This window comes from Anopheles darlingi, chromosome 3 (assembly GCF_943734745.1).
Source record: "Anopheles darlingi chromosome 3, idAnoDarlMG_H_01, whole genome shotgun sequence".
Classification (NCBI taxonomy): Eukaryota; Metazoa; Arthropoda; class Insecta; order Diptera; family Culicidae; genus Anopheles; species Anopheles darlingi.
Genome location: NC_064875.1, coordinates 64247042 through 64259541, shown reverse-complemented (window position 1 = coordinate 64259541; position 12500 = coordinate 64247042). Strand labels below are relative to the sequence as shown.

Here is a 12500-nt window from a genome sequence, read left to right as displayed (position 1 = left end):
GACAATCGACTGCCACACTCACCTCGTACCCATCGTACGCAGACGGATGAAAAAATTGTCTGGCCGCCCGGAAAATACATCGTTCCGGTGCACCTCATTCACGGCCGAATAATTGAGAGCAACGACGACGTACTCACGTCCCAGCTTCAATCCGATCACATCGCTACGATACGTTTGACCAAGCAGCTCAAACACCTTGTGCTGTCCACCGTACTGGCGTGCCAGCTTGCGTATGTGAGGTGTATTGCCCACCACCGGCAACCACGGCGGTCCTTGGGATAGAGGAAAGTAACGAATCTCAATCTATTGTTCAAATCATCTCATTTTAAAATCGATTTCATTTATAACAGAGTCCTGAAGTCCCTCATAAGAATACAATTGGCGTGATGTTTGAGCTTCTAGAACCTATGAGAAAGAATCTAACGGACGGCGGCTGTACCGTGAGAGCACCGGTTTAACGGCGACGACTTATCATCGCGCACGACGCATCGTCGTCAGCTGTTTCCACAAGAACCGCGCTTCAGGGCTGCTGGTGCCGTTCTACGTCTATAAATAATGGGAATACGTATTGGTGGCGCAGTCACTCACTACTTCGCGGAGCAACCAGAGCCTCTAGCGTAAACGATAAGCCTCAACGAAACTATCTATACGTCTGTGCCGTCGAAAGAACGAGAGAAAGAACAGTGACGATAGGCCGAGCGCATGTACCGCTAGACAGCGGCATCGACATCGTCAACGGTCGACCAGCTCAATTGGTCCGCCCTTATCACTTCCTGGCTCGTGTCCGTTCGTCACCGATGCATGTGCCTTAACCCTTAGCACGATGGCGCACACGTTCGTCGCCGCCGCCGCCACAACAACACGCTCTTCTTACCCGGTGGATAGTTGGTGGGTCGTCGAAATTCATTGATGAGATAAGCGCACAACAATGCTATCGTTAAGCCGAGAAGAATGGCAAACATGGTTCCGTACACGCGCGCGCGCACCCAGACACAGCGAGAAACCTAAACCACTGACTGAGACGTCACTGTTGTCACGCACGATAGCGTGGCGATGGCGACGAGTGTATGCCTAGCACATACTAGTTGCATAACATCACACAATCGATCGCAATGCTGACCGTCGCCTTATTCGTTTAACCGATAGCGATGAGCCTGGATGAAGGCGTGGGAAACGTGCTTGGCCCTCCCGGGACGGCTCTTTGTGGTCACGTTTATCAGGTTCCAGCCGCTTCTTATTCGATCGATTGCACGGCGATGCGATATGGCGCGCACACTTCCGGATTCCGGAGCCACACGATGCCGATGGCGGGAGGTTGAGATCGAGATCCGTACCGCACGAGCGCACAAGAACGACTGAAACGGCGAGGGAACGACCGAGATGTGTTCTCTGTGAGGGCCTTCCGATTAGGTGGTTCGCCTTTCGATCGGATTGTAATCGTCCGTGAGAGTCACAAGTAGACGATCGGATGCAAGGACTAGAGTTGAGGCTTGAGTTGCATCATATCATCGTTGCACCATAGCGTAACTATGGAAACCACCGTCCGTCGCTAGGATCTTAGTAACGGTAGCAAAAAAAAGGCACTATACAACCCAGCGATAGGTAATATTTTTTTCTCAACATAGCACTATGCTAAAGCAAAATATAATAGTACTTGAGTGTCGTTTTGTGAAAGTAACTCTCGACTATCACAGTAAAATTATTTAAGGTAATCCAAAACACACTTTATTCATTTAGTAGTGATTCAGCAGCAACAGCTTCCTCTACTTCGAAGGTGTCGTCCTGCGGCATGTTCTGTCCTCTTGGCTGAAACACCACGTTGTACGGTTTCGGCGAAAGCGTAATGCCTGGTTTCAGTGTCATCGAGGGAGCCATCTCGTCGTCATCGTCTTCGTCGTTACCACGTGGTTTGCACAGACAGAACCTCTTCATCACGCCCACGAAGAAGGTGAAGAGACAGGAGCGTGCCAAGTTTTCACCGAGACAGCGACGCTTGCCCAATCCGAATGCCATCACCCGCTCGGTGTTGACGATGTTACGATCGGCATCAAGGAATCGCTCCGGACGGAACAGCTCCGGATCACCCCAGTGTTCCGGATCCATGTGAACGTTGCGCAATCCCATCAAAACCGTCGTGTCCTTCGGCACACGATAGCCACCGAGCGTACAATCTTTGAGCGCACGCCGTGGTCCATTCACTGGAGCGATGCTAAAGAACCGCTGGACCTCCAGCAGGAATGCCTCGACGTAGGGAAGCTTCCCCCGATCCTCGTAATGCGGTTCCTGATCGGGAGCCAGCTGGTGATCGATCTCGGCATGCACCAACCGCTGTACGTCCGGTCGTACGATCATCATCATGAAGGCGAGATCCAACGTCGAGCTGGTCGTTTGTCCACCGGCGATGAAGATGTCCAGAATGATCATCGTCATCTGGAGGTCGGTAAAGTTTGTGCTCGAATCCGGCTCACTGTTCGATTGATCGCGCATCTCCTTGATGTACGCGTAGATCAGATCGTCGGTCGCTCGCTCGTCGCTAAAGTTCCGATGATGCTCCTCGATGGTTGGTGTAAAGAACTCGCTCAACTGCTTATTGAAGCGAACCAACAGATTGTAACCGCTCCATTCGGGTGCGACGAAACGAAGCCACGGTAGCTGATTCAGGGTCCCGCCGGACATATCGAACGCTTTAGAGCGATCCTGCAGCAACCGCAGCAATCGCTCGAGACGATCGTCTTCCCGAGCAACGCGAGCCCCGGTAACGAACGTCCACAGCACATTAATGACGCTCACGGCAAGCAATGAGCCGGGCCAGATCGGTTCCTCCGAACGGCTGCCCAGTATGTCCAGCAGCTCGTTGAGTTCACTTTGAATCTGAAGATGCATCGCTTGGCGCCCATAACCGACCTGTCGCAGATGGCGTGTAACGAAGCTACGCTGCTCACTCCAGAATGCCCCATCCGTGCACGTAATACCAAGTCTGTAGGAATGGAAAATCTATTATCGTCCTGGGGGCGTCATAAACCGTCTGAATGCACCGTTCGAACCTTGTTCCCATGGTACGCAGCCGGATGAAGAAATTATCGGGACGCCCTTGGAACTCCTCGTTGCCTAGAACCGCTTTGACATCCTCATACGCCAAACCAACAACGACCCGTTCACGGCCCAGTTTCAAACCAATCACCGAGCTCCGATACGTTTCCGAGAGTTTGTCGAACACGTTTATTAGCTGGCCACCGTTTTGGGAAACCATTTTGCGTATCAGCGGAGTGTTCCCAACGATTGGCAGCCATCGCGGTCCTAAGGATTCAGAATAAGGGATTCAGGTTCAGGGTGAAGCTAATTGGTGGGTATTTTCCTACCTGGAGGATAGTTTGCTGGTCGGTACAATTCTTTGAAGAGGAAAGCGATGGTCAACACCAACAAAATCGTTGCTAATACGAAGGGAATCATTGTGAACGCTGCTTCTGGGTGCTCTTCTTGATTGGTTTTCGAAAACCTTAGATGAATTGGTTGAATTGGAAACACTGCGCTGTTCTAGAAGACACCTGTATGTCTGATACAAACCACTAGTAGTGCTATGGTTTAAATAGCATCCAACACCTTTGTTAGGCTGCTCTCTGCACGCAAAGTGTAGTCAGGCGATGCAGTGCGTGCTGCTGAGCTGCAGCTTGTCTTAAAATGCACTAATTGTAGCGCGATACGTGTCGTGCGATCTTTTCGAGATACGAACTTCTTACCGTTTGAGCCAGAGTTCGTTGAACTGCTGCACGGGGAAGAACTATTGAGTAGAACACCAGTATTTGAATGAGTTTGCAATTCCTCGATCGACGACTGTTAGTAAAGAAATCAAATCACTCCAAACTATTGATCCAATTTTAGATTGTTTATTAACATGCGCCTCCATTAAACATACGGCTCGCCCGTCCTCATACGTGTTAAAAAAAAAACAGGCGCCTCCATTCACCATATGGACTTGGGGAGACCCATCCCCAAACACCATATTCATTTTATGAATGAACTTGACTTTCAGTTTTGCCGTAGAGATATGAATGAGCAATGAGAACCCGGGCGTATCTGGGATCGATAGCCACCACCATATGGCCCTCTACACTGACCCATACCATCCCGAACCTTCTGACGCTAGGTTATGTTTTAAACAAACAACGGCGTACTCGAAAAGTTGACCAGCGTCAGCAGCAGTACGGCCGCCCAGTTCCGAAATTCCGAAAACATGCTCCAACCATTGTTTAGTTTAAGGGCAAGATGGATGATTAGTGGTGACGGCGTCGGCGGGTATACGCGTAAAAATAGACTCCAGTTAGAATGGCCAGCTTGTTATTTATTTGAGAGTACAGTCACAGACTCTGTGATCGCCGAGGCGAGAGACGGCGGCAAAGATTTACATGACAAAACGGATGGACAAACGGATCCTCAGAAGACATCTGCGATCCGTCAGCCAGATGCTGGCTGGAGCGGCTGGACATAACGGCTGGGTATAAAAACCCCAAAGCTAACCAGTATCCAGACTCAGTCTTTCGGGTCTCCTTGGAGTGTCTCCCGGTCGTGGGGGTTCGGACAATGTGGTACATCGCCGTGGTTGTTGTAGTGTTGCTGATTGTGATTCTATATTGCTTTTGGGATATTCGAAAGCCAAAGCACTTCCCTCCTGGTAAGTATGGCGTCATGTTTTGATCTGAGTGACCCTTGGAAGAAGCAGTGAACCAAACCGTTCGATACATCATTGTGCTGCCCTACCATAGGTCCACCATGGTATCCCCTGATCGGATGTGGATTGGTATTGCTGAAGATGGCTCGAGCCCTCAAGTTCTATCACCTGATGTGGATGGCACTTTGTCGCCGCTATGGACACATTGTCGGTGTGCGGTTTGGTCCGGATCGGATAGTGATCGTGTCGGGACGTGAAGCGATCCGTGCCATGTACGCCAAGGAACAGTTCAACGGACGACCGGATGGGTTCTTCTTCCGGATGCGCTCGTTCGGTCAACGACTCGGTGTGGCCCTTACCGATGGACCAGACTGGGAAGTGCAGCGTAAATTTGCGGTCCGTACGATGAAGCAGCTCGGCATGGGCCGCACCGAGTTCGTGAGGGTAATCGAGCGTGAGGTACACGAGCTGATCGAGAACTTCCGGACGCGCGCAGCTGCCGGTGAAACGTTCACGATGAGCTCCTCGCTGGACATTGCCGTGCTGAACGTGGTCTGGGTGTTGATGGCAGGGCAACGCTACGAGCTGGATAACGTTCGACTGAAGTGGTTGGCCGAAAGCATCCACAGAACATTTCACGTTATCGACGTTTCCGGTGGGACATTGAATCGATTCCCCTGGTTGCGCTTCGTCTGTCCCGAATCTTCCGGTTATGGACCGATGCTGAGACTACTGAAACCACTTTGGGGATTTCTGGAGGTAACAAATCGGAGTGAAGGTGCTGGTATCGAGTTTCTCACTCTCTTCGTTTGTTATAGGAAACGATTGAATCAATTCGAAGGAATCCACACTCACCAGATCGACGGGACAGTCTGATATCGACCTTTCTGGTGGAGATGGCACGAAAGGAACATCACAGTTCCTTCACCGATGCCCAGCTCGTTAGCCTCTGTCTCGATCTGTTCCAGGCCGGCATCGAAACGATCAGCAGTGTGCTTGGCTTTGCTCTGCTCTATCTGCTGCACCATCCGGAGGTGATGCACAAAGTACAACACGAGCTGGACTCAGTGGTCGGTGCGGAGCGCCTACCGATGGCTGAGGATCGCTCTAGACTACCTTACACCGAGGCCGTCATACTGGAGGTGGAACGTATCGCAACCATCGTTCCGGTGGGACTGGTACATCGTGCGATGGATGATGTCGAGCTGTGTGGCTATCACATCCCCAAGGACTCCATCATTCTGCCCCTGCTCTACTCGATACAGATGGACAAGGAGTACTGGATCGATCCGGAAGTGTTCCGGCCCGAACGGTTTCTCACACCGGCCGGTGATCGGGTGGTGCAGCATGATATGTTCATCCCGTTCGGTGCCGGTCGAAGACGGTGTCTTGGCGAGGCTCTCGCCAAACCAGCCGTGTTCCTGTTTTTTACCGGTATCTTGCACCGATTTACGATTGAATCACCCGACGATCAGCTTCCCTCGGTGGAGGGAATGGACGGAATAACGTTAGCACCAGTTCCGTTTCAAATACGGCTCAAGGAACGATCGGTTTAGTTCTGCTCGGAGTCAACAGAAGTCAAACATGTATTAATGGAGGGACAAATAAATCGATCCAGGCCCGTTTTTATTGTTGATTACAGCATGCACAGGACAAGAAAAATGGGGATTTTTTAAGCGGATGTATCTAGTCCTCCATCCATTCCTAGGAAGCACACAGGCAATGAGGAAGCAGATATCTGATGCAAAAGGGTCAACCACATGATCGAAATCATCATTCTTCGGCAGCATAATTCTTAAATTGTATTAACTGCTAAACTAAATTGATAAATTAAAAAAATCCAAGCGGCCACGTGCCGGAAACGGCTGGAATTTGAAAAGTTGTTCTCATTGTGTTTATAGTCCATGGTTTGTAATTTCCGCCCATTCCCAACCATGGCTTATAAACAGGATATGAAAAATTGTTTTGGTCTCCATTTTCGAGGTTAGAAGTTTGTTTTGAGTTAAGAATATTCTACAAAAAATATAAAATTCTTCAAATTTCTGCCTTTTTAAACCAATTCGTGCGCGTTAAGAGCGAATTTAAGTCGTTCCCCAATTCCTGCCTTCGTTTCCGTTGAAAGAGTAGGCACTGGAACGTGGAAAACCGTGGAATACTCAGCTCCAGATCCACCAAAGACGAGACAGATACCTCGGAAAAGGTTTCTACGTTATCCTTTACCTAAAACGGATCATTTTTCAAACTCCGGGAACCACCAATTTACTCGCAATAAACTGTAGAAGGCACAGAAATCTGCGGCCGAGACCCGGGAGTCTCGAAATCATCGGAAACCGTTCGAGCAAGCCATCCAACTCCAACGGCGGAATCCTCACTGAAGAAGATGAGTTTCAACAGGTAATTTAAATCGGTTAAAATGGTTAAAGAGAATCGTGTTAATTTCCCATTTTTACACCTTTCAGTCCGTTCGTGAAGAAGGAGAACTACTGTAAAATATGTGAAACCACGGAAGGGCCCATGGAATCGATTTTCTGCGATCCTGACAACACGGAACTGCTGGACAAAATCTACCGGAGCACCCGTGTCGAGCTCACGCCGGTGTGTGGACTGATATCACCAATATGCGCCCCTTGCCATCAGCGGATCGATGAATTCGATGTGAACGCACCGCCGAAGGTGGTCGAGTTTCTTATTAAAACCGAAGAAGAACCGGAACCACTGGAATACGATCCTCTGAATTTGCCCGATCCGGTCGCCGTGGATTCGGAACCAACCGTGGACGCACTGGCGCTCGATGACGGTTTTCCGTTCTACTCAACGGTACAGATAAAGACGGCTCGCAGCACCCGGAAAGGACGCAGTTTAAGGCCACGGACTCGAAGGAAACGCAAACCAAGCACCTCCTCGGAACCATCTGCATCGGGAGCATCATCGGAATCGGAAAATGTGGCAGAAAGTCCTCCGAGAGAGGAGCAAGATAAAAGGAACTCGAAAGCGGCCAACGAATCGCCGCTGGAAGAGTACTTGGAAAGTGAAGCCGCTTCTGGAGATCCGTCGGATGAAGAATCATTCCCCGCAAATAGCAGCTCCGGAAGCCAGCAGGAGCAAGACGAGGATGGAAAGGCGAAGCGTCTCAAAACGCGTAGCAGAATCTCCTCTCCCCGAGGTGGACGTCGAAAGTTGGGTAAGAAACCGACCGTACCGGGCCAGTGTGAGGTCTGTGGTAAGACGGTAACGTATATGCGCGAACATATGCGTATGCATCGGATCGAACAGCAACATCCGTGTCCGTACTGCGATCGTACGTTCGTGCAGGCGAACAATTTGAAGTATCACATTCGGAAGCATCTCGGTCAGAAACCGTACGCCTGCCAGCAGTGCGACAAGACGTTCTATTGCGAAGCCCACCTGAAGTCACATATGCGCGTGCACGGACCGCAGGGCCTGTTCCAGTGTTCGCTCTGTCCGAAGAGCTTCAATCAGGAGTGCAATCTGAAGAAGCACCTTCGCGTGCATACGGGTGAGAAACCGTACGGGTGCGAGACATGCGGTAAGCGCTTTAATAGTACCTCGAATCTGCGGAACCACACGCGGCTCCATGCGGACGAGCGTCCGCTGACGTGCACGCACTGCCTGAAGAGCTTCGTCGATGTGCAGCATCTGCAGCGGCACATTCGCGTGCATACCGGTGAACGACCATACATTTGTCACGTTTGCACGAATGCTTTCTACTGCCAGTTCGGGCTGATGGAGCATCTGAAGACGCACATCGAGAAGAAAACCTTACAGCTCGAGGCCGGGATAACGAGCGGCGTGAAATGACGGTCTCAAGGAGGTGGGAGGAACGATGATTTAATTTTGTGATAGGTGGGACCACAAATCGGGAGGATCATAGTGTAAGAATTTGCAAATAAAAGACGGTACGAGGTTTGGGGACCGACAAAAGGAACGAATCGAACCCGAGCGAATCGACATTTAAGTGTATCTTTCCCATCTTTATTACCACCTTTTTCTGCCTTTTTTGTATTTTAAATACATGAATTAAAAATAAGTGTTCTTTTTCTTCTTCTTGATGGTATCTTCATTTCCACTTGTGTTTTGTTGTTTTTTCGTGTGTATGTGTTTTAACCATTCGTTACCTAGTTCTGTGTAAGTGTTTGCTCTTTTGTTTTAAATTTGTTGTTTTTTTTTACACATTTATTATCCTTCTTGGATCTACTCGTGCAACACCAGGAGCAAGAAGGAGGGCACATCCTATTTTTCTCTGATTATCTCCAATCCTCGCTCGACCCGCGTGTATACACAATTCGCCATTTTCACCGCGTTGCTATTGGTTTGTTTTTTGTTCTTCTAAAATATATCGCCTCCTGTTATCGCGTCTGCCTATCCTGATGCTAATGTGTATGTCTGTTGTTTGTATGATGTGTTAATGTGTTCACAGATTCTAATACGAGAGTTGTACGTTTTTGTTGTTGTTGTTAAGAGCTTAAAATTCCATCCCGTTCACCTCGTTTTCCATTCAACACTCGCACTGTTTAAGGTTCCTTCAACCCGTTCGAACGTTTCTATCGCATTTTGTGAGTTCTCTTTCCATTTTCTTTACCCTCCTATATGTAGTTGTATATGTATATATGTATATATATTTTTCCACCATCTTCACATGCTTGCTACAACTGATTTGTTATACTAGATCCATTTAGGTATGTATATATATATACTCTGCAGTGTTAACACAAAACTTAACAGTAAGCGCGCGAGATACATGGAATAGAAGGGTTTTATGTTTTAAGAAAACAATTTACAAGACGGTAACCTTGGCGAGCGCCACCATGACTGCAAAACAAACGTTGAACTCCCCTGGCATTAACAATAATCGGCCGGATACCATGTGCTTACTCTCACAAACCACAAGGATGCAACCACGAGTTTCTTCTCTCTACTACGCGTATGGCGTAAGGTGAAGGACACATTCTTTTCTGTGCATTCCAGCATGCCCATCTGCATCCTAGGCTCCCAATCGTCTCACATTCCCCCTTTCCCCTATCACACAAACGGAGTTTACGTTCTTTCCACCAAGGTCACATTCGTCTGAATGGCCCCAGAGCCCTCGCCTAAATATACTACCATTCCGACGGATCCGAGATGCGATGTGTTTGTTTTCTTTATTTATTACTAACGACTTTTACATTACAAAAACGGAAACAGAAGAGACGGGAAGAGTATGAACAATATTAGAAGAGATAATAAAACAAAAACCAATGCTATTAAGTAATAAGTAGTAGTAGTAATAGTAGTAGTACAGTAAACCTAAACGTTCTAGCCATTTCGCGGAAAGATAGAGGAGATTGTGAACGGAGGTGTCGTCGAGAAAGGCGAAACAAAAAATAGAAACTGTACAACGGAAACGGTAGCACGACGGACACGAGAGGCAAACAGAAGAAAGAAGGTGAAAGAAAGGAAAACCTAGCGTCAACGTTCCAGGAGATCTCGTGTCCGTGGCTCCGGTATCCTCACCACCCGCTCTCGAGCTCTCGTTCTACTAAACTTAACCACCGATAAACGATCGCTTACAGGCTAGCACGAAATAAAATAATAAGTTTACAGTTAGATACTTTAATATGTATATATGTATAGATGTATGTATATCGTATGTATGTATATAAAAAAACAGATTTTTGTCTGAAAACACATTAAGGTAAGGTACCCAATTTTTTTGCATGGTTTTTGCTTTGTTTTGGCGCGAGCTGCAATTCTCGCGTTCCGCGCTTAATATCTTAACCGACGATCGCTCGCTCGTTGCTTAACAACGTTGCCTTTAGCTTCGCTTAGCCTGCTTACCATATCTTACATTACCTTACGACACTTTTAATGGTTGTTTCCGTTCTCTTTCGTTCTCGCTCTCTAGTTCTTATCGTGTCCTTTCTCCGCGTCTCTTTTTCTGGTCAAAGGTGATGTTTCGTGTTTGTGACATACGTTTATCCATTTTAGAGCTATGCACTATGGTAAGCTTTATCGCCAGATTTGCCACGTGGCCATCTGTTTTATATATTCTTATTCTTGTTTCGCACAGCTGTGTGTGTGTTGTCTGCGTGAGTGTTTAGTTGTTATAAAGAAACCAGCAGGATTTGGTATAACATTGCAACAACGAGCTCGAGGTTGGAAAGAATGATCAAGAGGAATCGGATCGAGGAGCGTAAAACCAGCAGCAGAATCGTGACTCTCATTTCTACCCTGTTCTTTCCCTGGTTCACTACTGCTTAGTAGTGGAAACAATGCTATATTCTGTTCTAAATTACAAGATAATGCCGGTGATGGTCGTGGTGGTTTTAGTGTACGGATTCCGGTTCATGATTAAGTCGTACTTTGCCAATTCTCTTATGTTTTGCAGGGACAAAAACCCTTCTTTATACACACGCACACATACTCTCACACATTATTAATCCTGTACGACCCCCTCCCCCCCCCCCCTCCCGCCCTACACGCCTACAGCCTATATAGTGTTCCTATTCGTCTATGTATCACTGTGGCAAATTATGATTTTCAATCTAATAATATTTCCACGGTTTTTATGCGATCCCGATCACATCACTCGACTCGTGCCGACATACCTTGCTCTAATTCCTTTCTGGCTCTCGTATCCTGATTGGAATGTTCTCGCGTGCCTTTGCGTATGTGTGTGTGTTTGTCTGCTTGATTTGCTTGTAACAAAACGTGTCAAAGACCCTCTCTTCTATCGCTAACTATATTTTACATACATTTTCCCTCTTTTCCCTGTGCATTCTCACTATCGCCATCAGCATACTACACGCACACAGGGTACACTAGCACTTGCCACACCAACTACCGGTCTGCCCCAACGATTCCTGCATTTCGTTCCCTACTTCCTGCTACTCAGCACTAGTCAACGCTCTACTACTGCATCACTACTACTTATAATCTGTCACAGCATTTTTTGGTTTGAACGCAGCGCAGCTAGCTAGTGGCGCGTGCTGGCCATTCCGCTGCAACGTGTAGCTCGGTGTAGCTCTAGCTGCTGCTGCTGCTGCCGCCGCTAGGGTTTTCCATTCCTCTATCTTTCTAGCTTTGAGTTTGATTTTGATGATGCTCCGTCGTAGAAGAGAGACACGTATTTGCTGCCAGCTTTAACGCAAACGCAAATAGCGACCGAGAGTTGACCGAACGTTTTTGAAGGTGTACGCTTCCCTTTCGAATGTCCTTTTCAAATGTGTGTCAGTGTTTTGTTTATTTGGGGGGGCACCAGATGGCCCAGCCTGATCGTTGATGTAAAATATTTCAATTTGCAACGAGTTAAGATTTGTTTAAAAATAGTATTTTTGTTTGCTCAGCTTTAAATCATATTTACAACCCTAGCGTCAAACGCCCTCCGGTCACATCAAGCTGAGCTTGACCCAATCTCAACATTATGAACACACAACTATCCGGCACAACATCACATTCTAAATAACATCATCCAGCGGCTGCTGCTGCTGCTGTTGCTCTCGGAGTCATCAAAAGTCTACAAAATGAAGTTCTGAACCTCGCAGGGTTTTCTAACTGTTTGTACTTTTAAAAGGCATTTCATTCGGTCGTATGCTGTGTGAGAGTTTATGTGTTGTTATGTTTGTATTTAAGAGAGATGGAGAGAGACAGAGAGTGCGTTAGTTTGTTAGTGTGTCTCTGAGGACCACTGTTAACGACCATTGCACGCCTGTTAAACCGACCGACCGATGAGCACGACATGATGGTTGGATGGGGGGAGACAAAAAGTTGACATCAAAAAATATATGTATTTAGATTTCTAGTGTTTTGTATGTTGCAAACTTGTTAAACGTTTCTT

At 47.7% G+C, this 12500-nt stretch overlaps 5 protein-coding genes across 10 annotated transcripts in view; 2 read left to right on the top strand and 3 right to left on the bottom strand.

Moving 5' to 3' along the window:
* The window catches only part of LOC125954453 (probable cytochrome P450 305a1), a 2596-nt gene extending 1254 nt beyond the window's left edge, over positions 1 to 1342 (bottom strand). The window contains exons 1-2 of the mRNA XM_049684816.1: positions 875 to 1342; positions 23 to 272 (exon numbers count right to left, since the gene is read on the bottom strand). Of these exons, the coding sequence (XP_049540773.1) occupies positions 23 to 272; positions 875 to 962 (338 nt within the window). The 5' untranslated portion in view covers positions 963 to 1342. The remainder of the gene's footprint in view (positions 1 to 22; positions 273 to 874) is intronic.
* Positions 1343 to 1705: 363 nt separating this feature from the next.
* LOC125954445 (probable cytochrome P450 305a1) lies at positions 1706 to 3558 on the bottom strand. Its single transcript, XM_049684799.1, has 3 exons — positions 3360 to 3558; positions 3045 to 3297; positions 1706 to 2977 (listed from the first exon to the last, which is right to left on the bottom strand). The coding sequence occupies exons 1-3, from the start codon at positions 3448 to 3450 to the stop codon at positions 1726 to 1728; spliced, it is 1596 nt and encodes a 531-aa protein (XP_049540756.1). The 5' UTR covers positions 3451 to 3558; the 3' UTR covers positions 1706 to 1725.
* A 1005-nt stretch (positions 3559 to 4563) lies between these two features.
* Positions 4564 to 6393, top strand: LOC125954454 (methyl farnesoate epoxidase-like). The gene is made up of 3 exons (XM_049684817.1): positions 4564 to 4669; positions 4761 to 5425; positions 5485 to 6393. The coding sequence occupies exons 1-3, from the start codon at positions 4579 to 4581 to the stop codon at positions 6220 to 6222; spliced, it is 1494 nt and encodes a 497-aa protein (XP_049540774.1). The 5' UTR covers positions 4564 to 4578; the 3' UTR covers positions 6223 to 6393.
* Positions 6394 to 6677: 284 nt separating this feature from the next.
* On the top strand, positions 6678 to 8675 carry LOC125954461 (zinc finger and SCAN domain-containing protein 22-like). The gene is made up of 2 exons (XM_049684823.1): positions 6678 to 7060; positions 7126 to 8675. Exons 1-2 carry the CDS (start codon positions 7047 to 7049, stop codon positions 8483 to 8485), a joined length of 1374 nt encoding a protein of 457 aa, XP_049540780.1. The 5' UTR covers positions 6678 to 7046; the 3' UTR covers positions 8486 to 8675.
* A 2464-nt stretch (positions 8676 to 11139) lies between these two features.
* Positions 11140 to 12500, bottom strand: part of LOC125954416 (nuclear hormone receptor FTZ-F1) — a 161629-nt gene continuing 160268 nt past the window's right edge. For all 6 annotated transcript variants that reach the window (XM_049684732.1, XM_049684727.1, XM_049684728.1 and 3 more), the window contains one exon: positions 11140 to 12500. This exon is cut by the window's right edge and continues 4284 nt beyond it. The gene's annotated coding sequence lies outside the window, so the exon portion shown is untranslated.